At 40.2% G+C, this 25,749-nt stretch overlaps 1 protein-coding gene and 1 long non-coding RNA gene across 12 annotated transcripts in view; one reads left to right on the top strand and one right to left on the bottom strand.

The window, feature by feature from the left end:
- Positions 1-25,749, top strand: part of LOC148755078 (uncharacterized) — a 129,625-nt gene that overhangs the window by 96,030 nt on the left and 7,846 nt on the right. For 5 of the 8 annotated variants that reach the window (XR_016019400.1, XR_016019397.1, XR_016019396.1 and 2 more), the window contains exons 3-7: positions 3,199-3,345; positions 9,843-9,978; positions 12,436-12,529; positions 22,516-24,276; positions 24,411-25,078. This is a non-coding gene — a long non-coding RNA (uncharacterized LOC148755078). The remainder of the gene's footprint in view (positions 1-3,198; positions 3,346-9,842; positions 9,979-12,435; positions 12,530-22,515; positions 24,277-24,410; positions 25,079-25,749) is intronic. The other 3 variants (XR_016019398.1, XR_016019401.1, XR_016019402.1) reach the window with 3 other exon arrangements.
- SERTM1 (serine rich and transmembrane domain containing 1) lies at positions 57-24,534 on the bottom strand. Of its 4 annotated transcripts, none has more exons than XM_088793349.1 (3): positions 24,402-24,534; positions 23,106-23,381; positions 2,722-2,904 (listed from the first exon to the last, which is right to left on the bottom strand). In XM_088793349.1, the coding sequence occupies exons 1-3, from the start codon at positions 24,532-24,534 to the stop codon at positions 2,888-2,890; spliced, it is 426 nt and encodes a 141-aa protein (XP_088649475.1). In that variant the 3' UTR covers positions 2,722-2,887. The 4 variants fall into 4 exon arrangements, with proteins under 4 accessions (XP_019592161.1, XP_074186114.1, XP_088649475.1 ...); XM_088793350.1 differs by lacking the exon at positions 24,402-24,534 and adding an exon at positions 23,464-23,575; XM_019736602.3 differs by lacking the exons at positions 23,106-23,381; positions 24,402-24,534 and adding an exon at positions 23,910-24,049 and having other exon boundaries at positions 57-2,904.

The following is a 25,749-nucleotide window of genomic DNA, read 5'->3' as shown; positions in this document are numbered from 1 at the left end:
AAAGAGTGATGGAGAAGCCTCCTTAGGAGAGGCTGAAAACAACAAAAGAACCAGGCTTTCAACGGACTCTACTTCTTTATTGATAAACCAGCCTTCTAACCTTTCTGAACTTCTTAAACAACACAAATTCATCTCAAGTTGTACAATCTGTTATCCTGGCAAGTTTTTAATGACAAGCCCTATTTTACATCTTTGACTGTTGCTCCTAATTCTTCTACTTAACCTTGAGAGCGAGAACCATCACGGAGGAGGTGTGCCTGCATCCTTTCTTTTTTTTCAGTTTTATTTTCAGAAGCCTTTATATCTCTTCCAGAGGAGGGTATAAAATTACCTCTTAGAACAGATAATACTCAGATTGTCCTGTTGTGTGGCAAACTTGTTCCTTTATTTTTAAAAATCATTTCATCCCCGTCCTTTCTTCCTCAGTAACCAAAATAGCACAATAGCAATCAAAGAGAAAAGGTGATAATATAGATACTTCTGAAATCCTGTTTTACTTTCACACAACTTTTAATTGGGAGTATGTGAATAGATGTGTATATATATTCTGAGAACGTGTCGCATGTGTGTACACACACACACATTCAGAGAAGGCTGATAATTATCTAAAATAGCAGATTTTCTAGTCCAGCGTTTATGCTACATAACAACACTCCAACACACTGCCATGTTTTAAATGGCAGCCGTGGTAAAATTTTCACTAATTATACATTTTAGGGCAGTGACCATCTGCAGGTCTTGTGGTGTTTGGGGACAGTTCTGATATAGAAATAGTTCAGTGTGGTCTGATTTAAGTACGACGTGTGGGTTAAGAAAAAGAAACCTGATCTTCATTACCGGTCATCAGCTCCTGTAGTACTTTAGAACGACAGAGACAAACCCTCTAAAAATGGTGGATTCTTTATCCCATTCCAGTTACTGGCTAGTGCTGCCATGAGTCCAAAGGGCGTGTTGGAGCCCCACGCTTAAGACCAGCAAGTGTTCTGAACAAGACGATCGGTTGCTGTGGGAAGTCAGGGCCATGTTGACGCACTGGGTTCCGTAGGCTGAACAAGTTTATGTTCATAGTGTTTATGCTGTGGGCCATTTCTTCTTCAAATTAAATTAAAATTCTTACTCGTGAGAAGCTGTAGTTTGTTTGCTGTTTTATTTTTAGGGGCAGCTTGACTTCCTCCACACTCCATGTGTGTGCTTATGTGTGCGCCTCCAGGACGAAGCCCGTGCAGACGTGCGTGGCTGACCACAGTACAGCAGCTCCCAGGAGCACGAAGCGCCCAGAAGCTACACAACTTAAGTCTTTATAATTTTTTAATACAAACCCATATCTTGGAATCTAGATGCAGAGTATTATGGTAACGTACAACAACACTTCTCAGAGACATTCGTGGAGTGTATGATAACATGTACATTAGCAATGGAGTCTCTAAGTTTTGCAACCTAATGAGAGGGAACAAACACTTGACATTCTCAGAGCCTTAATTCTGCACTAAACTTAGAAAGACTATGAAACTGAATTAGGGAACATACACGACTGCCAGGAGTGATTACTGTATAAAGCACAACTGAATCAGTATTTTCCATATGCTCAATTCTCACTGATGGAACTAGGTATAGAATAAAAACTTGGTGTCTCCTCTGGTACTTCTCTTAGTAATAGTAACAGCAATTACCACAAAGAATTCCACAACTCTAGGGCATTATGACTATAACATAAGTAGGAAAAAACCTCACGACGAAGTATTACATTACAAACTGCATAATTAAAAGTTAAACTTTTCTAAAACTTTTCCCGATACAACTTAATTCATCAGTAAATGTAGTTCTCATTAGTTAACGTGAAATTAAATAAAACATTTTGCATATTTTTGCCTCCAATTTTAGGAATGTTATACATTAAATCTATGTTATGCAATGTTCTACAGTGACTCTTTTTTTAAAATTTGGTGTTTCCTCTTTATCTTTTAAATATGGAAAATACCTTCTGAAGAGCTCAGACTTACTTTTGCCAGTTTCTGCTGGCTCAGTTGGTTTCACAGTTTTGTAAGAAAAACAAAAGGCAGAGTCGATATACAGCACCCACTCTGAGGCCCTCCTCAGACTCTGCCTCAGGTCCGACAGAATGGAATGAACTGATCCACCTTGAAGAAGCCTTAGCTCCGGATTTGGCAAGTGGTTTGTGTGAAATTCTATACATGCGTTTTGCGTGCACCTCTGTCAGCATCAGCTTCTACATTCACAAGTGAATGGAAAAAGAAATCATGGGTGAAGGAGACGGAGAAACAGGTCTAATTGGTTGGCAAAAACAAAAGGGTCATTTCTTTCATGAGGCAACTGCTTCATGTAACACTTCTCATGAGGGAAAACCTCAGCTGCTGCAGCATTTAAGGAGTCTTCTATTTTCATCACGTCGAAAGGTTTGAAAAAGTGGACCTTTGAGAGGAAATACTACAGACTTCCAAATTAGTGAAGGAACTCCCAGCGTCGCTTGGATACTCTGGGTAGGAGGAACTAGAGGAGATGATATTTTTGAGCCTCTGGAGGGCAATGATTAAAAGCAGAAGCAGAAATGCTAAAAGGCTGAGGAATATGGACACATAGATGTAGACATTTGACAGGTGGCCTGAGGATGGGTCCACCGACGTGGACAGGGATGTGGGAAAGAGCTCAAGGAAAGTTCCATTCTCCACATTTCCCGAAAAAACAGACGAAGAGTCGGGTTCAGACATCTTTATGAGAGTCCAAGAATGAGTGAGTATATTACAAGTCAAAGTTTCACAAAGAGGCTACACAGGACAGAATCAGCATGTTTTTTCCATGATAGCTTCAGCAAAAATTTCAGGCAGTTAAATCAGTCCAACAAAACTTGGTTTTCAAAGGTAGCAGGGGATCAGGTTTCCACTGATGCTGCAACAACAACAACAAAAAGCAACTGAGTGTGTTATTTAGAACATATTACATTTAAATCTAATTGCCAGTCTACAAGAAGGCTTAATTATAACACCTACAAAGGAGGGAAAAGAATGAAATAACTTCCCCAGGAACAATGTTTGTGTCTTTATAGTACAAATGATGATATAAAAAATGAACTTTTAATTTTATCTCCGTAGTACCATGGGTTCCAGGTTTCTCCAAGGAACTAAAGATAACAAAAAAGGAAAATACATTTCTAATGTGCTCCATCTGCTGCTATTTCAACAGATGCTTCATGTGGATGCTCTGAGAATAGGACCCAAAAAGTTTGCTCCTAACCTCCCTCCTCCAGAAAATTAAGTGCACGTTTTCCAGCCCACTAGCACAATGCGACCAGTATTTGCCTCTAGCCCACGTTGGAGAATCACAGCTCAGGTAACGTTGCTTTTTGCTGAATATTTACAATGGGATAGGTAGATAGATAGAAATGAGCAGAAGGAGAAATTCAGCCCCAGTTAGAAAGCCACTTGCTGTAGCTCCTAACTGGGTCAAGACCCCAGCAGCTGCCCAGCAGGACACCAGCTTACACAGACTTCTCAATCAAAGAGCTGTGTTGTTAGAAGTGGGGGTGTGTGGGGGGCGGAGGGAGGGAGACACAACTTGTTTGTCAGGATCATCAGTACCTCATGAGCCCAACAGGATTCCAGGTTTCACACAACCCTAAGGGATGTGTTTACATATACCCCCAAATCAAGGGGATGTATTTATACATGCCCCCAAATCAAAGGGGTGTGTTTACTGAGGCCCCTAAATCAAAGAAATGCATCACTAAATGCCAGAGGACCAGGCACCTCTGAGATAAGAGAAAGGAGAGGGGGAGGCAATTCTACCCATAGAAATAAAAGCCTTCACACCAGGGCTGCTTCCCTCTCTTGGGTCAGCCTGCTCCGTGTCTCAGAGTGTACTTTCTTTTACTAACAAACTTCTGCTCTTCATGCTCCACAAATTTCTGTCGCTTGATTGAAGTCTTTCCTTCAAGAAGGCAAGAGCCGAGGTTATCAACATCATTTTCCCGGTTAACATTTATAATTTGCTGATTTGTTCATACAAATGTATCTTCTTGAGATCAGGGGCCATTTCTATTTATTTTTTGTCTTTTAGATCTACCTACATACTTTGTTCTCTATACTTTCGGCACTGATTACGAAACTTTAGATTACCTCAGAAAGAACAAAGGTTGGATTCCCTCTGAGTGGTAGAAACTGAGGACTGGGTTTGCTTTCAAAACTCTTAAGTTTTAGACCTGGATTCTCCTTTATTTTTGGGAAGTCGGGTAAATTGCCAACATTTTCGAAGGTTCACTTTCCTCATTTGTAAAATGTATGGCACCTGCCCCATCTCCTCCCTGTGTTATCTCTCGACGGGGAGCAAAGAAATGCTTGTCACTCTTCACCTCCTCCTGTGGCCCCTATGAGGTAGCAAAGTAGACTGTGCCCGGCAAGTAGTAAGTAGGTCACAGCATGACTCCTCAGGCTCCAGGTGTGGGTGCAGCATGTCCCAGATAACCTCTCCTCCAGGACTGGAGACGTCACAACAGTTTCTGAAGGGGCCTCTAGCCCACTAAGTCCTTGGGGGGGTGGGGGCAGAAGGGGGAGGGAAGCAGCTGGGGGAGGATGATCCCTCCGGTGGATGAGCCTCTTTCAAGTCCAGAAAAGATGCTCTTTCTAGCTCTCTTTTTAGCATTAGACCACTGTGTTGTAAATTTCTAAATCTCCTCGCATCACAGGTAGTGAAATGCTAATACGAAAACATCCTTCTGCTCTGCCCTGGCTTTCTTTTCCCTAAACTCTGCCCTGCATATTACCTTGAAAACTTGCCTTTCCCTTCCGCTCTCCAAATTGAATTAAGTGGCTGATTCTTTGAGGGCCTGAGCTGACCGGCACTAACGCTCCCTAGAAAGGTGGGGACACTTCTGAGAGGGCTGTCCCTGTCAGGTGTCACTCAGGCTAATGATCTTAGTGAGCCCCTCTGAGTAGACCACAGTGTCTTAGTATGTACTTCACGAAATAATTTGATTTCTACTGCTCAAATTTGCTTTGCCTGGTGATTTTTATTTCATTACGATGCTGCAGGCTCCTAACAATCCTTTGAAAAGAGAGAGAATCACAGTGGAATTGCAAGTGTTACACTGATTTGGCAATACTTTGCCTTTTTCCAGCACGTAAATCCTTTAGGGAAAAGCATGTTTACCTTTAGGGAAAACAGAGTCTCAGAGGCAGCACGATGTATTGGAAAGAAAACTAGGTAGAAATATTGAAAAATGAATCGGTAGAAATATTCCAGATGTTCTGGTAAAACCTCCTAGATCTAGCTGAGGAAACTGAGAAAGATGCTCGTTGATTTGACAAAAGTAACAGATCAAATTAGTAGATAAGCCAGGACTGGGCTTCTTCACCTCTTATACCATCTGGTCTCCATTTTCCTGTAGTTTTTGGTAGTAAGAATTTTGCATCCTCTTTTTCTAGCATAGGCAAAGAAAAAAAGGTAGGGATGGAGCATTTTGTGTGTCTCGCATACAAATTATTTTGTAAGGCAGGTAGGGCAGGAATTATTATTCCCATTTTGCAGATGTGGACACTGAGCTACAAAGATGTTGGGATTTACTCAGGGTACACAGCTGGACAATGACAGAGAAGTGACTAGAACCCATGCCTGAACTGTGTTCTTAGTTTTCTCAACTCTGGTTGAGAAAAATGAGTCTTGGGTAATTAGTTCCTACCTGCCATTTACTTTGGACAAGCTTACAATTTAGTCTTGATATTTCAGTTTTCCCATTTGTAAAATGATACTCATATCTCCTACCTCTCCAGGAGGTCCTGAGTTAAGATGTGATAACGTTTCCATAATCATACTTAGAAAACTGTAGAAGACAATCCCAAGTAAAGTACTAGGAGACAGTTCTTTCTGAGTACCTAGGGAGACTAGAGGACTTCCAAGTCTCTGCAAGTGCTACAGTTCTGACACATGCAGGTCATAGATTCAGCTGCAGTTGGCTGATTTTTCTAAAGCCACATTCAATACCCAAATGTGTATCATTTTCTGGGGGTGGGCTGGATGCACAGGTGATGTCACTGGAGGATCAGCCATTCAGCGGCAGAGCTCACAGTTGGCTACCAGACCACTTGTTAAAACAAAGATACCTCTTTAAAGTGTAAATGTTCTGAGAGCACTTATACATCCCGGAATGATTGCCTTCTTTCACACAGAAAGCCTACTGTGCACCGGATGTCTGCAGGACAGTTTACAGGAAATGAGGCTAAGAAGATTTGGGGAAAGCATCTGATCTTTCTTCCAAGTGGCCTTGGAAAAATGGTAGAAATGAATAAACGAAACCTTGCTTCTTTATTTGACATTTCACAATTAAATGTCTTCTCCTTTAAATACCCCCTCCATATTTCGGATTTAATATCATTTCCAGAATGCTTCTTAATTTAATACGACAGATACACAAACTTCATCTCAATGTTCTGCTGCAAAACAATAGTTACATGTACTGTTAGAGATAATTTTAATTTGACAACATTGATTCTCATTTTCTTATTGAAGTTTTAAAAATTGACAAATCTTTCTCTCTGGTGAATGTTTTGACAGTCTATGTGTAATGCTCAGGACCAACGGAATTGTACGTGTTTAGGCCTCGTGACTGTGTGAATGAGGCTGCAGGTAGCACTGTGGACAGGAACGCAAACAGGTGTGCTTTAAGATGATGCTTCTTGGACTCTTTTCCCCAAACACTGTGTGTTTCTGTTCTTTAAAGAAGACAGAGAGTTCGTCTTAAATGCACAGGCTCAATCTGTCTCACGGCAGCACCAGCAGACTCTCATTTCAGGTGGCACCTGAAGGCACGTGAAGATGGTGATGCTCTCATTCCAAGCCGTTCTCAGAAAGTGATTTTTGAGAAAGGATAATGAGACAGCTGGACACAATACTATACATGGAGACCTGTGGAAATGTTTTGGTTCATGGTCAGCCAGCTTTCCCTTTGTCTCTTGGAATAAACAACTGTGCTGTGGAGAAATCTACAAAAGGCAATCACCTACTAAAGCAAGGAAGAATGGGCTTGTAATCTCACCATGAGCCCCGTGGGGTGGGGAGATGGAGGGACAGTACAGATAAGGCAGACCTGGCAGTCTCTGGTTCCGTGTCACTCAGCGCCATGCCTCGGGTGACTTCTCCAAAAGAATGGAAGCATGCTTTCCCGTGGGGTGATCATAAGAATTGTAAAGTTTTTGAAGAACAAAAACATACTCTGAGCGTGTACCTTCCTGCCTAGTAAAAGGAAGAGCTGACAGGCCCATATCTCGAAATCCTATCTCAGAAGCATCCCAAGTGCCCTGCAGCCTGTCTGTGGGTGAGACTTGAGCCCCGGCCTCCACTTCTGCAATAGATGAGTGTGTAAAACAGCCTACAGTCGGCCTCAAATCTAGCACAGCAATTTCTGAGTTTCTGACCCATAAACAAATATGTTTCTATGTGAATAACAATGATTTGAAAGGTTTTTTTTGTTGTGGAAAACTGGGACAAGCTGCTTTTTTCTTGAGCAGACATTATTTAAAGAGGACTAAAGAGTACACTAGCTGTTAGATGGGAATAAACATTTTATCTTCAAGCCCTGCTGTGTCAATCATTCTCCAAAAGATGATCTTTCCACACAATTAGGAACGATTTGATAAAATATTAACAAGACATGGTAAAATGTTTTTTCCAGTCAACAAATATAAAATTTGGTATTATAATATAATGAATAATTTTGATGATATTCATATATTGGCTCTCTTTCTCTATAGAATACATAGAAACTACCATTTTCAGAATCTAGAAGCGACCTTATCATATCTGAGCAAAACAGTTTTTATTCTGTTTAGAAAATAGCATGTTTTATATAAGACCTCAATGCATTCCTTTACAATTTCATGATTATCTTCTCCCTGAATGCTTTCTCTTTGCCGAGTGGCTTTTGGGTCCTGCTAGATGAGAGAAGGTCGGTGCTGACAATACACACTTCTACCCACTCTTCTCAAAATGTAAATCTTCACTTACAAACACTTACCTTCAGGCTTGCAATAAAGAAAATCAAGTTTATTATCTTACCTGCGGTGCTATCCTTATTTAAAGCTGATTCAGCCCTCCATATATTTGTTCATTCAAGAACTGCTTTTACTTAACAAAATAACACTTTGGGAGAGTAGCCATTTGTGTGAAAATGAGTAGAATTTCATTATGAGTCCTTGTATCAGCCCAATAAAAAACCAAAATGAAGTAAGGAAATAAACTGAGCCCATCTGCTATCAAATAATAAATTAGAGGACCATCTTCTGAGAAGAAATGTGGAGAGGTAGAGATTCTGAATAATGCAATGGAATTCATGGACCTGGACTAGATGATGTACGGCAAAAGATTTAAATTAACAGTCCGCCTTACCCACTGTTCAAATGAATGATCAGAAAATACAGTCAGAGCTTTTCCATAGTACTTTGGTGAAAATTAAAGAAATGACAAAGTAACACCTTGGCCTCGGTGATTTATTTTAAAATCAGTTTCTTAGGGAAGGTCATTAGGTTGCTTTAGATTCAGTCCAATCTCTGCTGTCTGTAACTCAGTGATGACTTTTATCTGTCTGAATTAGCCTTAGGCCCAGCAAAATATTTCCTCAGGGGGAAAAAAAAATGCTCAGAATACTTTTATGTTAGACAAATTATTTTGTCCTAATTCTTTAAATATCAGTTACCCATACAAGGCATAATTCACAGAATATTGAGACTACCGTCCTTCTATAAAACAGTATAGACTGAGTGAAGTTAAGAAAACATACAAGAACGTATTTCAAAAGGGGATAGGAACATAACTGTTTTGATCATCTATCTTGTATAGCCTCAAAAGTAATTATAGATATGAGTTCCCTTGCATTTATTTGGCCTGTTTTCCTGGAAAAATCAAACTACTGTATTATTCCTAGTAAATTTTTGTTATATTTATATTCCATGTGAAGATTTTATGTCCAAATCTCTGCCTTAGTAAGAATAATTATTTTTAAATGATAGTCTCTTAGAATGAGATAGTTTAAGTGGATCATTTTCCAGATGAAAAGGTGAAATATGAAACTACTTCTAGGGATAGCATTTTCACGATTCTTACTGTTGTTCAGAAAATACCCAGGAGGGTTCTGTCCTGTACTTTGGGGAGACTGGACCCATCTTGGCAACACAATTAGCCTAAATCAAAACAAGAAAAGTAGTAACTTGAAGGTTGAAGGAATCCTGAACTGGTGAAGAAGTAGCCGAACAATAAAAGCCACTTTTAGGGAGCAGGAGAAAAGGTCATTGGCTAAACACTTGATTTAAAGAAAAAGCAAATGGCCAGAGAAATAATGACTTGAACATCATAGGCAAGTGTGAAGTGACTCAGTGGGAAGAAAGAAGGGAAGAAGCAAGACCTGCCTTTCAAGATGTCACAGTATTTTTAATGAGGGCTTTCAGGTTCAATTCTCTCCCTCCACTCAGCTCTGATCTTTTCCAATGTTTTAGAAGTGTATGAAGAAAAACACTTTTAATTGTTAAAGTAGCTAGCATTGCTTAGATTATAGGTTAGTATACAAAATGGCTTGCTTATTTTTAATCAGATCATACATGTTTTTAAAAATGCTCATTAAACCATGCTCTGGTAGAAGAATGGAATGGTATCTTCTTTTCTATTGTGCCTTATTCTGTCTCTACAGTTAAAATAATTTGTATCTAATATTTTTTTTTGTCCAATCAGGCAATGCTCATAACAGTCTCCGTATAGAGTATGATATTTGGAAAGAGTTTGTTCTGGTAAACTTAATTTTGTGAGTGTCATAGTATTTTCTTTTTTTTTTTTTTAAACCTTTACAGGAAGACAAAGGGTGTCTCCATTCCACTGTCTCAGGCTTCAGGGGCCTTTGGGTGCTTCTAAAACTGCTCTAAGGGAACGGGGAAGAGCCTGGAAATTTGGTTTCTCTATAACCATTTGATGAAATCCACTCTAAATGTAAGTAGATTCCTCAAAAATAGGCACCATGGGCCACTAATGCCACTCAGTATAATCAGAGGGAAATGTGAGATTGTATCACTCCCTACCAATGCCACTCTTTCTTTTCTTTTTGTTTCTACTGCTCTCTCCCCCTTTAAGTACATATATTCCTCAGTTCATGGCTTATTGTCATCATTGGTCCCTCTTTCTCTCCATTCCTCATTCCATTTTCTTCCATCTCCCATAGGCATCAAAGCTAATGTGTTTAATGAGGACCTCTCTGTTTGTACATGTTTGTGTAAATATTTATTGTTGTTTTGTATTTTGTACATTTTCTTGTAAATTCTCATCTGTCTCATAAAATTTCAACTTACAAGAATGGGGATATGGTAAATATTTCATTCACTCTGTAAGTTAAACACCAAACTTCATTTCCACTTAAAATATCCTGATAATTAAGGCATAGGGAAGAGAGAAATGTAAATTATCATTTGTATCCAATTCTCTATTTTTGTACATAAGAATATTGCAAAGACTAATAACCATTTTCTATCCATAAAATCACATGTACAGGTACACAATTTGAAAATGAGTGATGACATAGGTTGTCTGAAAAGAACTTCAGTATTAGCAAGTTCATTAAGCAAATCACTATATCACTGTTGACAACTGTAATCATGTATTTGTTTAAACTAAGATACTTTATATCATATTCCTGAAAAATAGATTGGAATATGACAAGTATGTATAAATTGTGAAGTCTTGCATTTCCCAGCAGGGACTCAAGCTCACGGAGACTTCTACATGATGTCATTTTTAATCAAGGCATAGCATTTACTTGAATTAATGAACCATCTTCCCTCGAGTACAAATAGAACCTTAGTTGATTACACAGTGTGTAAATTGCCCATCCCTTCTGGATATTAGCCCAGTATTTAGCATAATATATACATAAGAATTTTGCTAAATCAGTTCGCTCATTCTTCCAGTCCTCTATGGCTGATAGTCAAAGTATGATGATGCTTTTCACAGTAAAATGGGTATTTAAAAAGAATAATGCTTAGTAATTGGCAGTTTAGCAGACAAAGCTTTGGATACATCAAGTTTGGGCCATTTTACATTATTTAGCAGTCAGCTGAATACTTAGGAAAAAAAGTAAGATGCAGATTTCAAGATTTATCCCCTAATGCAATGCAAAATCCTTGGGTCAGTTAAAAGAAAAAAAATAGCTTTATTATAAATGTCATTATTAGGACAAGTGGGGAAATTTGAATATAGACTGCACATTATATAATCGTATTATATCAATATTAATATTGATATAATATCAATATAATATCGTGTGATATAGGAGAATGTTCTTATTATTAGGAAATGCATGTTGAAGTTTGTAGACATAAAGTGTCATAATATCAGCAACTAATCCTTAAATAGTTCAGCCAAAATGAAAAAAAAAAAGTACAGTAGTTCCCCCTTATCCTCAGGGGATACGTTCCAAGACGTTCAGTGGATGCCTGGAACCACAGATAGTAGCAAACAATGTATGTATTATGGTTTTTCCTATACATACAAACATGCATACATACATACATGCATACATACATACATAGCTTTGCACTTAAAGGAAGTACTTTATGGCTTCCCTTTGGCATATATGAATTGCCATCATCACTACTCTTGCACTTTGGGGCCATTATTAAGTAAAATAAGGGTTATTTAATCACAAGCACTGCAATAACCAAGACGGCTATGAAGTGACTAATGGGCAGGCAATGTGTACAGCGTGAAAATGCTGGACAAAGGGGTCATTCGCATCCCAGGTGGGACAAAGCAGAAAGGTGCGAGATTTCATCATGCTATTCAGAATGGTGTGTACTTTAAAACTTACGAATTATTTATTTCTGGAATTTTCCATTTACTATTTTCAGACTGCAGTTGACTATGGGTAACTGAAACCATGGAAAGCAAAACTGCGGATGATGGGGGACTACTGTACACACACATACAGACACATAAAGAAAGATGAAGCAAATGCGTCAAAATGTTTACAATTGGTCAGTCTACTTAAAGGATATATTGCTGCTGTCCATTGTTATTCTTACACCTGTTCAGTAGTTTTGGAATTTCTCAACAGACAAGTTGGGGAAAAATTATTTATCCCCAAGGATATTAGAAAATATGCTTGGTATACTATGCAGTTAGTAAGCCAAAATATTAGAAGCTTCTAAAGAAATACAAGGCTAGAAGCATGATTTTTGTGTCCAATGGGCATTGGACAAGTTCAAATATTTGCTGCCACCATCAGCTCATCATGCCCACTGGGTACTGGAGGTGAAGCATCAGAGGATGAGTTAGAAGAAGTGTAATATGCCCGGGAAACTGGATCTATGGTGGGGGGAGGGCAGCCTGAATACCTCATTCACGACTTCATGCCTGCCTTCACCCACTGGTCTGAATCTCCCCCTGGACCTCTAGAATCATGGAACCCAGTGATGTTCATCTGGAATCCTCAGTCACCTTCAGAGGCAGCCAAGGACATTACTCCTACAGCTTAAATACCCTGTCAAAGGTAAGGGCTTTGGAGGCATCTTGAGTCAAGAGAGGACTTTTCTTTCTTTCTGTTTTTAAACTGAGGTTTAATTGATATATAACATTATATTAGTTTCAGGTTAAATAGGTTCTGATACCAATTCCAATATTAGGGGGAGGTTGTCCACATCAACAAGTAATTCTCGGGACATCAGCTGGGTGTCTGAGGATTCAACTCAGTTCTGACACTATCTATCTGGAGAGAACATCCGATTCCACGGATTAAGGGCCCAGTCCTACAAGATGGTTTCCCAACCCCCAATTCAGATACCAGTCGAAAGCCCAGGTCAGAGGTTCCCAAACCTCCTCCACAGGTTTGATTAATTTGTTAGAGTGGCTTATATAACTCAGAGAAATATGTTATAAAAGGATATAACTTACGAACAGCCAGATGGACAAGATGCATAGGGTAAAGCATGGGGAAAGGGTGTGGAAGCTTCCATGCCCTCTCCAGGTGTGACACTCTCACAGTACCTACATGTATTTACCAACCTCTCAGAACCCTGTCCTTTTGGGGTTTTATGGAGGCTTCATTACATAGGTATAATTTATTAATTCATTCGTCAGAGATTGATTTAACCTCCAGCCCCTCTCTGCTCCCTGGAGGTCCAGGGGTGGGACTGAAAGTTCCAATCCTCTGATCACAAGGTTGGTTCCCCTGGCAACCAGTCCCCATCCTTAGGTGGTCCAAAAGTCACCCCATTAACATAACAAAAAATATCTTTATGGCTTTCATCACAGTTCTAGGGTTTTAAGAACTCTGTGCCAGAAATAAGGACAAGACCAAGTATATCGAGGGTGCCCAAAAAATGTACACATGACTTGTATTCATCTTTTGTTATTGGTATATATTGAGTATTATGATGTTAATACAGTTTTTTCCTTTCTTAAAATGTGTATACATTTTTTGGCACCCTCTGTATATTTATTATAAATCACAGTATCACACAGGTGTACAACATAATGATTTGATAGTTATATATATTGCAAATGATCACCATAATAAGTTTAGTTAACATCAATCACCACATCATTACATTGTTTTTCTTGTGATGAGAACTTTTAAGAACTACTCTCTTGGCCACTTTGAAATATATAATACAGTATTATAAACTATAGTTACCATGCTATACCTTACATCCCCAGGACTTATTTTATACAGAACTGAAAGTTTGTACCTTTTGACTACCTTCACTCATTTCCTCATCTCCCCTCTTCCCCAGCTCTGGCAGCCACCATTCTGTTCTCTGTATCTATGAGTTTGGGTTTTTTGTTTTGGTTGTTTTTTAGATTCCACATGTAAGTGAGGTCTGTCTGACTTATATCACATAGCATAATGCCCTCAGGTGCCAGAGAGAGTAGTTTTCTAATGAGGACTAATGAGTAAGTGGACTCGTGGGAAGTGGGAAGTTCACCGAGAGCCCACTACAGCCAGTGAGGTCCAGGTTCCATGCAAGAACTGGAGGAACAATAGCAGCCAATAAGCTAAGCACAGTGGGAGACTTTATTTAGCAAGTGTCAAATAAACTTCAAACAGCAAGTTCTGAAGATCAAAGAACTCACACTCCTTACAGCTCTTAAACTAGCAATCTCTTCCCGGATCACCCTCCTTTCAGTGAATCCGCTAGTGTGGCAAGAGGCCAAACCTGATCACAGGTACTCCCTTACAGTCCAGGGTCATGATCTTCTGAAATAGAGGCCAATAAACAATTTAGAAATTGAATATAGTCATTGCAAAATGAAGCTGCCAATAAAAAAATAGGGAGCATTGATAGGAACAGTGCTTTTTGCCAGGCATCACCAAGCATATGCCTGAGGATATAGGTAGGTACCTTGAACCGATGAGTATCAGATGAGTCAGATTTAGACAGAGGTTATGTAAAACATCAGTCCTACAAGGAGACAAAGTGCTCTCCCATGGCTCTCAAGTTACTCGTTTACCGGGATTTCCAGATACACCAGTAAGGGCAGGAGACAGAAAAGAGGAAGCTGTGTCAGGAAAGCAGGCTCCGTGTGGTGTTTTCCTTGGTCCTGATAATCCTGGATGTGAACAGGCAGCAGAGACTGCCTTAATGCGCGCGCTCTCTCTCTCTCTCTCTCTCTCTCTCTCTCTCTCTCTCTCTCCAATGAACTCAGAAGTCTGGCTAACAAAGACAATATCTACATGTTCCTTGTAACATAGAACAAAATGATATGGCAGGCTATCAAGTGTGGGAGGAAATCAAGTCCTCGGCAGCCTGTTGTCATTTTAGATAATGAATCAAGACCAGAATCTGTCAAAAACAATATGGAAGCAATAAACAAGTGTAGACTCAAATTCTCCAGAATGTGTTTCAACTTAAAAATGCAAGGAGGCGAAACTGAAAAATAAGGAGGAATTATTTGTAGAAAATAAGACTACCACACTGGTGACCTATATAAGATAGTTATACATTCTTTTAAAAATGTAAGTAAATTTGGTTTCATTCAAGGGAATCATGAGTATCTTATATATAAGATTTAACTGACCTTGACTTTGCCCTATATCAAGGCCAAGCTCTTTACCCTACCCTCTAGGTTGTACTTTCTATGTTTTTTATTCAAAAATTGTAGAAATAGCCTTAGTCAGAAATGCATGTTCACATGTTTCTCACTGCTCTTATATCTAGTTTTAGTTATTTTTTATTTCAATGATGTCAGCTGGGATATAGGGGGCACACTATACCAGAAGAGTGGTGGGAAGTAGAGGGGTGCGCAAGAGGGTGGTGGGAGTATCCCCAAGTCATTGTGGCATGGGAATATGTCTTCAGAACTCAATAGGCAGGGGAGGTAGACCCGGGATGCTTGTGTAGGAGACAGAATGTCCAGCAAACCAGTGGGGAAATAACAACATGAATGATAGCCGCCAGTATTTATTAAATAAAAGCACATACTAGTTCAGTATGTGTGTTTGTGTAGGTGTGCAGGCATGGCATATGTGTACAAGTATTTTCTCTAATCTCTAATAACTTCTTTAAGGTAGTTATTATTATCCTTCACTTTTCTTTAACAGATGAGAAAATTAATGCTCAGAGAATTTAAAAGTTTGCCCAAGTTAGAGGTAGGGCTGGAATTCAAATCTATATCTCTTTGTCTCCAAATTCTATGCTTTTTATATTCCTTTTCTCTGGGGAGGCATAGGGTAAAAGAGGGATAATTTTGAGTCTTGTGGTCATCAGTTCTGTTCCTGTGTTTCTGCTGTTCCTTCCTCCTGCAGGCAGGTTGTAGGGATTGCATGTTCCCACCCCCTCTGAATTTAGAGTAGCTATATGACTTGTGTTGGCCAATGAAATGTGGGGAAAGTGACATGCGTTACTTTTGGGTAAAAATGTAGGACCCGGTGTGAGATTTGCCATGTCCCTTCCCTCTGCTGGAGGAACTGTGTAAGTACAGGGCAGCTTCTGTCATCCCATTCCTGGGTGACCATGCTTTCATCCCTTGCTGGCCGTATTAATACTTAGTGTGAAGAGTGAATAACCTTTTGTTGTTTTAAACCACAGAGATTTCTGGCTTATTTGTTATTGTGTGTGTATACCCCTACTGACTGACATAAGATCTTGTGACAGCAGAGGTTCTGATGGGTATTCAAGACATTGACTGTAATGAAGTCAAACTCTGAGTGTAACTGAGCATTGCATGAATTGTATACGTAACATTTTAAAAGCACTTATTGTAATGATGGGAAAGAAGGTTGTACAGGATGTTTTGGTTAGCTTTAATTGCATACGAGAGAGGGATTCAAACGTGTGAGAGTTGGCTACTGGCATAGCAAAATCATATTCCCTAACAAGCTGGAGCATGATGAGGTGCTGCTATATAAGGACAGTCCTGACCAGCGGTCACTTAAACATGCACAAATGGTCCCAAGAGAGAATAGGTGAGAACTGATAAAGATATTAAGACTAACTCATGAACCTGATGGAAAAAACAACTCATTACACAAGTAATGGGACAGTGGTATTGCCTTTGGTTAAGAAAAACTATATACTCTGGTATATTTAATTCTTCATTCAACAAATACTTGCAATTACACATTATGAACAGGAAGGTGATCAAATATTATTATATGCATGAGTCTAATTAATATATAATTTTTATAGTGACCATCTTCAGTAAGAAATCTAAAATATTATCTGTCTTATATGTTCCTTATTATCTGGCCACATGCTGGGTTTCCAGTCTCCTTTTTCCCATTGTTCCTAAGATTGGTGTTCCAAGCATGTCAAACTGTTTTCAATTCCCCAAAGTTTAAAAAAATACTTATGTTTAATCTTTATATTTGTACACGTCTTCTCCCAAACTCTACCCCAAATCCAATTTGTTCATTCGTAAAGACTACTCATGCCATCCCTCCTGTCTCATGTAATTATTTACTCACAAAATAAAGTCCCGCCTAATTTCTCTACACAAATTTTTGGCTCCTTCCTCTGCATTCTCATGATAATTTCTACATCTTTATACACTAACATTTCTCACAGCTTTATTAGACTAATTGTATTTGTTTACTTGTTAGTCTGCTTTGATAGACTGTGAACTCCCAGAATAGAGAACTAACATTTCACTTATCTTTATATCCATGAACCAGCACAGTGTCTGGTATAAAGATGCTCAATTAGTACTTGTCGGATGGTTCCATGAATGAAAGGGTATAAGAAAGATGAAACTTGAAGCTTCTTGGAAAGGTAATCCATATTTGTTCTATTTTTAGATGAATGAAAATATTTATTGAACAAATTAATGATCTTGTATAAAATCATATCGATGACTCAAAGGGTAAGTACTCAATAGTAAAGAACATTGAGGAACAATCCCTAAATTTTATAAATATTTTAGTTATGGCAATAAAATGGATAGTTCCAGGTTTCAGAGGAAACTCGGATCATACTTTTCATCAAGCAATCGTGTTTTGTTCAACAGTATTCAACAAAAATTTTATTTAGTCAAGTGTCCACTGGGATAATTGAAAAAAAGATGGAGGAATATGCTATAAATATTGAAATATACTACTGTGAATATAGCTGGGGGGATTGTAACAAATGTATATTGAAGAGCACAATAAAACTCAAAAGAGTTTACCATAGTAAGTCAATGAAGATCTGACTGAATGTGAAATAGATGCATCGTTTTTAATTTAAAGTGTTCTTTAAGTCAAACTTCATGATAATCCCACCATTTGAAAGTTACCAAGTACCCTATTATCACAACCCTTAGCACTGCGCTCATTTTTGGAGATAAAAAGGAGTGAAGGACAATGGCTGCTTCCTGATCATGGTAGGGGAAGCTATTATTATTTACTACATTCAGGAACGTTATATGCCATGGTACTCTGTTAATCACTTTATCTCAAGGTTAAACCTACCCTGCTCTCCAAAAACAAAACAAAACAAAACAAATGAAAAATCAACACCAAAGTTCAATAAAAACTCAGCACAGAAAGAGAAATGTTTACATTTTTATAAAATTTTCAATTGAACTACAAAGCCCCACATTAGAGGTCATTGTTACTTAAAGTAGCCACTTGGCTTCTTTAGGAATATGTGGTTATGAGTCTTTGTGGGAGGAGAAACTTGCAAAGCACTGCTTCCTTCTTCAACAAGAAGGTCTTGCTATAAAAAAGAGCTAAACTAAAAAGTGTGCTTAGTACCTTAATTTGATTTATACTCTGGCTCAAGTTCCATATCTCATGGTGAATGAGTAATTAACAATTCAAAGGCTGGCACTGGTGCATGGACCACACTTTGAATGGCATTTTATCTAGATCATAACCATGGTGATGTGAGCAGTGATGTCCTAAGCAGTATTGTGCTAGGAAACTAATCCAGACCTCAGCTTCTTAGGGAAATAGGAAGAATGAAAACACATGGGCACAAAAGAAGCAAGTATTTTCTCTTCTCATTCATTGTGGAACTAACTGAAAACATCTATGGTGTATCTACTTTATTCCTTCTTTCCTCTTGGTCTCTATCAATATTAACTTTTCTTTTTTAAAAAAGAAATCAATACCAAAAAATAAAAAACAAAACAAAACCAAACAAGCAAGAACAATAAAAAGAAAACATTTTTCATAGAATTGGAAAGTTGGAAATCCTTAAAAATCAGGAAACTTAGGTCTCCAGAAGTTAAGTAAATTTTGAAGGTCATTGTTTATATTCCTTCTGGAAAAGGATGGCAGAAGGAGACAGCTGGCTACAGAAACCACTAATTGGGAATGCAAGACCCCTTTTCCAATTCCAAATCCACTCTATACTCAGAGCTGAGCTGGGTGGCCAACAAGAGGACATCAGATGAAAACAAATCATTCGGTTTCTTTTGTTACCCATAGGTTAATTCATCATATGAATCAAAATATGAACCATGCAGAGTTCAATGGACATATTTGAGGCCCAAACTGACAGGGATAATAAAGAGATAAAGGGACAGAATGAAGGACCTTGGAAATTCATTCAGTTGAACCAGAACAACTTTGTTGTTAAGGAGTCTTTCTGAAGGTCTAAAAATTCCATCAGTCAATCAGTATTCCACTGTCAATCTTAAAAGCACAATGTCCTTAATCTAGCACTTGACTCATGGAAGCAGAGGTCAACAAGCTCAAGAAGAATTTTCTTATGAGAAATTGTTAGAATGACAGGTTGTCCAGGCATATGAAAGAGGGTATTGGCAAATATATATATTTCTTGACCTGGGTTCCATTTACATGGGTGTGTTCAAATTGAACACGTAAGTCATAAAATATGACTTGTGTACCTTTCTATATAAATGTTAAACATCAATAAAAGCACTTCTTTTTAAGGGTAAAAAGTCATGTGGGTAATGTCTCCTACTTGTTGAATGAAGTATTTGAGTTCTTCCCTTTTTACTCAAAAAAATATGGTGCTGTAGGCTAACAATGTAAATAATAAATTTTGAGAATTTATCCCGTGGGGAAAAAAATCAGGCAAGTTGAAAAGATGTATGCACAAAGATGTATTCTGTAACTGAACATTGGAGCTACCAAGATGTCCATGAGTCAAGGACTGGTTAAATAAATGATGACAGTCATACAAGGTGGGTTCTGATGTGGTAAAAAGGAGTGTATTTTCTAACATGGAGACATGCTGGGCATGTATGGCTAAGTCAAAAAGTAAGCTTCAGAACTGTGCATAGTATGACTCCATTTCTGTAAGACAACAACTATTAGCATTGCTGCTATTATACTACTATGCACGCATGCACAATGTTAGAAGCATGCAAAAGCAAAACAAAATAGAACGAAACAAAACCAAGCTAAACTAAACAAAACCAAGCTAAACTAAACTAAACAAGAGGTCATGCACCAAGCTGCTAACATGTTTTTGTTAGTGGGAATGTTCATATTCTATTTCGTGCATGTCTGTATTTGAATTTTGATACAAAGAACATGTATTGTTTTATAATCAGGAAAAACAATAAAGGTAATTTCATTAATAGAAATAAAATTTAATTATAGCATATGCAGTGAAAATGCAACTGGTGTTTAAGCTTAGAACTCTTCCTCTACCTCTTTACCCCTTCCCTCCTTTTTCTGTGCTGTATATACTTAATGCAATCTTCTGAAATGGTTCATTCATATGCACCTTTTCTTTCAAAGTTTAAGACTCTCAAGCTGAGGCCCAAAAGTCCATCGGCCCAATAGGGCTTAATTGCTCTTTGAGAGACAGTGTATTTTACAAGACGCTGTGAATGTTCTAGTTAAGAAATGACAAGCGTGGCCCTCTCTGCTATCATCCTGGTCACAGGAAAACTGAAAGTGAGTAAGAACCAAACCAGTTTAATTGGCAACAGTTGATAGATTACCAGGCACTTCTAACCGGCACCAGGCTACCACGGGAAATTAATCTGAAAAGCTGCTATTTTGGCTTCCCCTGGGGAGCAAGTATAGGTTGAATGTTCTCTGAATAAACTGCCTTAGTGTCTTAACTGTGGTTTAAGTCATCTTCCTAAATTTGAAAGAGGTTCTTACAGCCGTCTATTTTGTTGTTTCCCATCAAAAATTGTATTCAAGTTTATTATCTGAAGTTAGCCCTTTTACCAACTATTACAGGCTTACAGTTTCCAGACCCTTTCACTATTGTCTATAATAATCTCAGCATCAACAATCAAGTCTATAATATAAATTGTAAATCTGGGCCAACTGATTTTCCATCTTAATATAGCTTAATAGATGAAAATTTAAAAGTTAGGAACTCAGGAAATACACTAACAGTTCCTGTTCCTGACCTAAATTTAGAACTTTGAAATATTGGCACTATTTTGGCTGGTTTGTGCCATTTCATGCTTAGAGATACTGTTAAATTGTGTATAGTTACTTGACTCAGAATCTCCATTTTTTTGTTGTTCTTACCAAAACTTAGTATAGACTAAACAATGACTATTTCCTGGTTCCAACTGTGAACATGAGCAAGTCTATAAAAATTAAGCCTGTGATGTTTTATATTAACATAGTAATGTAATAATACAATATACTCCACATATATCTATTTGAAGAAAATGGCATTTTTCTGCAACACTACTTTTCGGCTTCTAGTTTCATTTAACACATGTTTACTGAACAGTCCATGAGTGCCAGAAGCCAGGCAAGAGGGACCTACACAGAGTCTGACGTCCAGGGACTGTTAGAAATGTATTTTTCCAGGTTATTAAATAACTATTTTAAAAGCCCAAATGAGCAAAACACAAAAATTAGGCCATAATTTTACTTCTGCTTCTCCCTAATAACTAGTTACATGTATAAAAATGCTTACATAAACTCTACAAAGTTAAAAAAAAATCAGGTCTTAAAATGCCAGTTCAGGAAGAAGAGTAAGCCCAGAGAGGAAGGGATATTATCAAATGGGTTGAGAGTTGATCTGGAATAGAGGCCAAATCAGAGAATTTTGCTTGTGATGGGTTCATTTTTCATTCTTAGAATAAACATACGACTGCAAGTTTACGTAATGATTAATATGATTAATCATTCTCACCAATCACCTCTGTCATCCTTCCTCTTTCCTCTGCCCTCATTAAAAAAGAGGAAAAAAAAGGAACTGGAGAAACCTGTAAATAAAGGCTCTGATGGATTTGATGCCACATTACTTAGCTCTTAACCCTTGACAATCCTGTGCGCACCATCCAGTATATTCTGTTGAACAGAACTAACTTACGGCAGGGAGAATGGAATTAATATTACATTACACGAACGTTCTTTAATGAGAGCCACAATGTATTAAGCTTTTCAAAGCATTTATCTTATGTAGAGAAATAAAAAACAATAAATAAATAAGGCAAATAAATAATAAACCTCAAACACAAAAATGGAATATCCCATCCATTTTTGGGGAACTCAGTATTCCCAGAGTACTTCCGGCGTTGGCACGTGGTTCCCCATCCTCACAATGCCCAGTAGCATTTGAAGGTGACTAGGACATGGGGTGTCAGTGCAACTCGATTGCAAGGCAGTCTCACTAACGCACACTTCAGAAAGCCACCTTCAGTAAATGTTAGTTACCTGCTGATTATAAAGTGTACTTGTGTGATGGTGGGGGTGGGGGACAAGTATTGCTATACTTACTAGCAATATGAGGCATTTTTGTCACGAAATACTGAGAGGGTGCCAAAAAAAATGTATACATATTTTAAGAAAGGAAAACTGTATTAAAATTGTAATAACTATAAACTGATTTAAAAAAGATGAATACAGGTCACGTTTGACTTCTGCAATTACAAGAGGTGGTCAAAGTGGTTACCATCAGCGTCCAGACACTTCTGATTATGGCGAACTACTGCTTGAGGAACGCTGACCAAAGTGTCCACTTGTATACATTTTTTTTTTTTTTTTTTTTTTTTTTGGCTCTCCCGGTATATTTAACCTCTAGGAGCTGGATCACAAATAAGCTGAAACACTCAGACTAGCTGCATAATTTAAGCTAATATTATCTTTTTTTTTTTTTAAAGGAGGGTGCATTGAGCTGCAAGACTGCATTAAGAGGTACATCTTAGAAGAAATGAGTGTATCACTTAGCTTGCCTCTTTTCCTGTTGATAAGCTGTTGCCTGACAGTCAACCTGGAAACTCTGAAGTGCCCCGTACTCCAGGACAAACATCTTGGGGAGCCTCCGGTCCAGTGGCTGCGCCCAAGACGGAGCAGCTGCGAGGCTCCGGCCCTTTGCACGGGCGGTGTGGACCCAACCGAACGCTATGGTTTGAGATGTCCAGAGCCCTCCGAGTCCATTAATACCACAAAGAACCACCTAAGTAAGTACTTAACCACTTTAGCAGAACAGTTTCCGCAGGAATTTTCACCGGCAGAGGAAATGAAGGACATTAACAAAGAGACCCTATCTCTGCAGTCTGACACCAAACCCCGACCAAGCCCGGCGGGCCCCAGGCATCTCGCGGCGGAAAGCGCGCAGGTACGGACGCAAACCTGGTTCTCAGCAAGAGGTTTCTGTGAATGAATGGGTCCTTCTGCACCCCGGAGAAGGGCACATCACACACCTCCCACCTAAATCAGACCTGCAACAATTTGCCCATAATCCACGCACCTCGACAGGAAACGCAGGATTCCAGCGTCTCATCATACCCGGGGAAAGGGGAAGGAAGCTGGTGCGGTTTCCCACTAGGTTTTCCGGGAACTCGGGAAGTCACCGCTGGCGCCCCTGTCTCGCCGATCGGAGCCCAACGGGAGCTAAAGCTCCAGGTAAAACTTCCTCGGATTTGGAGCCACCGAAAACAGGTGAAGAGACTCACGCGAGCACCGTAAGGGGTAAAGCGGACAGACTGTGTGTGCGTGGAGAGTCCCCAGGCAGGGACCGATGACCCTGGAAATCCAGATAGACGTAAAACAAACACAAGAATGACCACACACACCACAAAGGGAGAACACAATGCACCGAGAAACACCTTCTGCAAAGTGTAGAACGGTCCAGGCTTGCACGGAGAAATCAATCTGTGCAGCGGCGGATGCGAGGGCAGATCTTCCCGATTCCGTATGTCCGGGACAGAAACGGGTCATTCTGGGGCCAAGAGCATTGCGCAGCCCCGCGAAGTCATCCCGAGAATCGGGAGAGCTAGGCTGCGGAGGCTGCTGGGGGCCGTAAGGACAAGGGGGCCGTAAGGACAAGCGGCCCGCCGCAAAGGGCACAGATTCAGAGTGTCCAGGAGCTGGAGAGTCTGGGAGGAGACTCCGGAAGGACCGGAGCCCCTGGGACCCGAGGCCGCCCCAAGCGAGGAGCCAGGGCGCCCCCCGCAGAAGGCGAGCCCACCTTCAGCGCTCCACGCCCCGCGCGTCCCCGGCTCCTCAGTCCTCTGCCTCCCCTCGCGGGCGGCGTCGGGAGCCCTTCACTGACCTGGGGATCGGGACCCGCCGACTTCCCCGGGCCTGGCTGAGCTCCTCGCGGACGCCCCTTGTCTCGGCAATCAGAGCCCGCGAAGCCGTCCGCAGGAATGTGGGGCTCGCCACTGGGGCGCACCAGCAGCTGGGACACGCTCGCTGCAGCCGGCACAGCGGGAATGAGCGCGGAGCCGCCTAGTCCGCGGGACAGCGCGTCTTCCCTCCGCCCCTACCTCCTGCACAACCAATGGAGGCGAGCTGGGCCCACTCCCCGCCGCCCCCGCAGCAGCCCCGCTCCCACTAGGGAGGAGCTTGCGCCAACATTGGAAAATCCTGGGGGACGAGGAGGCGTTAGCGCGGGGAGCCCCATCTGGGGAAGGCAGGTGGGGTGCCCTTAACTTTTGTGTGTAGCGGGGTAGGATGGGGAAGTGCAGTTTCTTTGGGGCCTGGGGGACCTCTCTCTGCAGGCGAAAACATCTACTTTATGACAAGTTTCTTCCTCTCTTACATCTTTTAGGAGTCCCGCGCAGGGCCCACTCCAAACCGCCAGCCCCGTGCATCACAGCGAGCCCAGCTCTGAGCCGCGTGGGGGCATCTCCGTCAGCGCTTTTCTTTCTCCTCTGAACCCTCTGCCAGATCATCACCTGAGTTGAACAGAATCGCAGTTGCTTTCACTGCCTGGGAGACGGGCAATCATACAAGTCTCTGCTGGGTAACCGACTTAGACATTGATAGATCTTCAGAGAAGTCTGGAAAGGTTACCAATGAGCCCTGTGACCTTCACCCAGCGACTCTGGATTCCTGTTTTTCCGTTGGAAAGTGAGAGGCTTGGATCATTTGATGTCTGAAGTCTCTTCCACTCTGCCATTCACCAATCCCGTTGGCTCTCTGGCCTATGTGGCTGCGAAGGGCTGAGCCCGGATGAGGCGCTGGTATGGGTCCCTTTCCCCCAGCCCCTGCTCCAACCTGCCCGGATGCATTCAGCCTGAAACCGCCCAGCTGTGGCCAGGAAAGTAAATCATGCAAATCAACATAGAAGGATGCTGCCCAAGTCTTAGTGACCATTAAATTTGCACAAGTAGTGCCACCTACCAGCTCCTGAAATCATGTTAGTTGTGCCCATGTTCAGTGGTTCTCCAGGTGGAGACACACGGGTGCATGTGGCTTAACTCTGAGACCCCCTTGGTAAGTGAGCAAAAGCTCTATATCGCCCCCTTCCTTCTCCAGAGGAGTTGTGGGAGTGTTTTAATCTTATCCATATGAATCTTTCTGTGTCTGATCTCAAATGCAGGTGGAATGAAATGAATTGTCAAGAGGGCAGATTCAGAGACCTGCTTCCCTCCCAACACGCTTGCATTTGCATGCTAAATTTCACCAGTTCACATGCCACGTTCATGAGTTTTGTTACATCCATCCACTGCCTGCTCTATTATGTGCCTAATGTTTTACCTTAGATTTTTATTTAGCCTCATCTTAAGCAGTAATAGCCATGAAAGCCTTGATGTGTTATATACCAGTTGTATTTCAATACAAAATAAGTAATAGGTAATCTGTAGGGTTTTTTTTTTTTTTTTACATTTCCTAAGTTTAGTTTCCTAGGGCTGCTGTAACAATTTACCACACAAACTGCTACAAAATTGATATGAGACAAAGCTTCTTTTGTCTTTATTTTTAAAAATTTCATATACAGGTGATCTAGAGAGTTAATTACCCAATTTACTTCCATAGGAAGTCTTCAAAAGTAGATCAGGCACCATTTAAGATCTTGGGAGTTTGCAGGCACAGTTTGGAGACATAGTTCTAGCTTCTAGTGAGCATGAACACCCCACCTTCCCTCCCCCACCCCCATCTTTTTC

The sequence above is a fragment of the Rhinolophus sinicus genome, chromosome 16, assembly GCF_057876585.1.
Source record: "Rhinolophus sinicus isolate RSI-liver-muscle chromosome 16, RSI-T2T, whole genome shotgun sequence".
NCBI lineage: Eukaryota > Metazoa > Chordata > Mammalia > Chiroptera > Rhinolophidae > Rhinolophus > Rhinolophus sinicus.
Note: the sequence above shows the minus strand (reverse complement) of the source record. Positions and strands in the feature narration are given on the sequence as shown.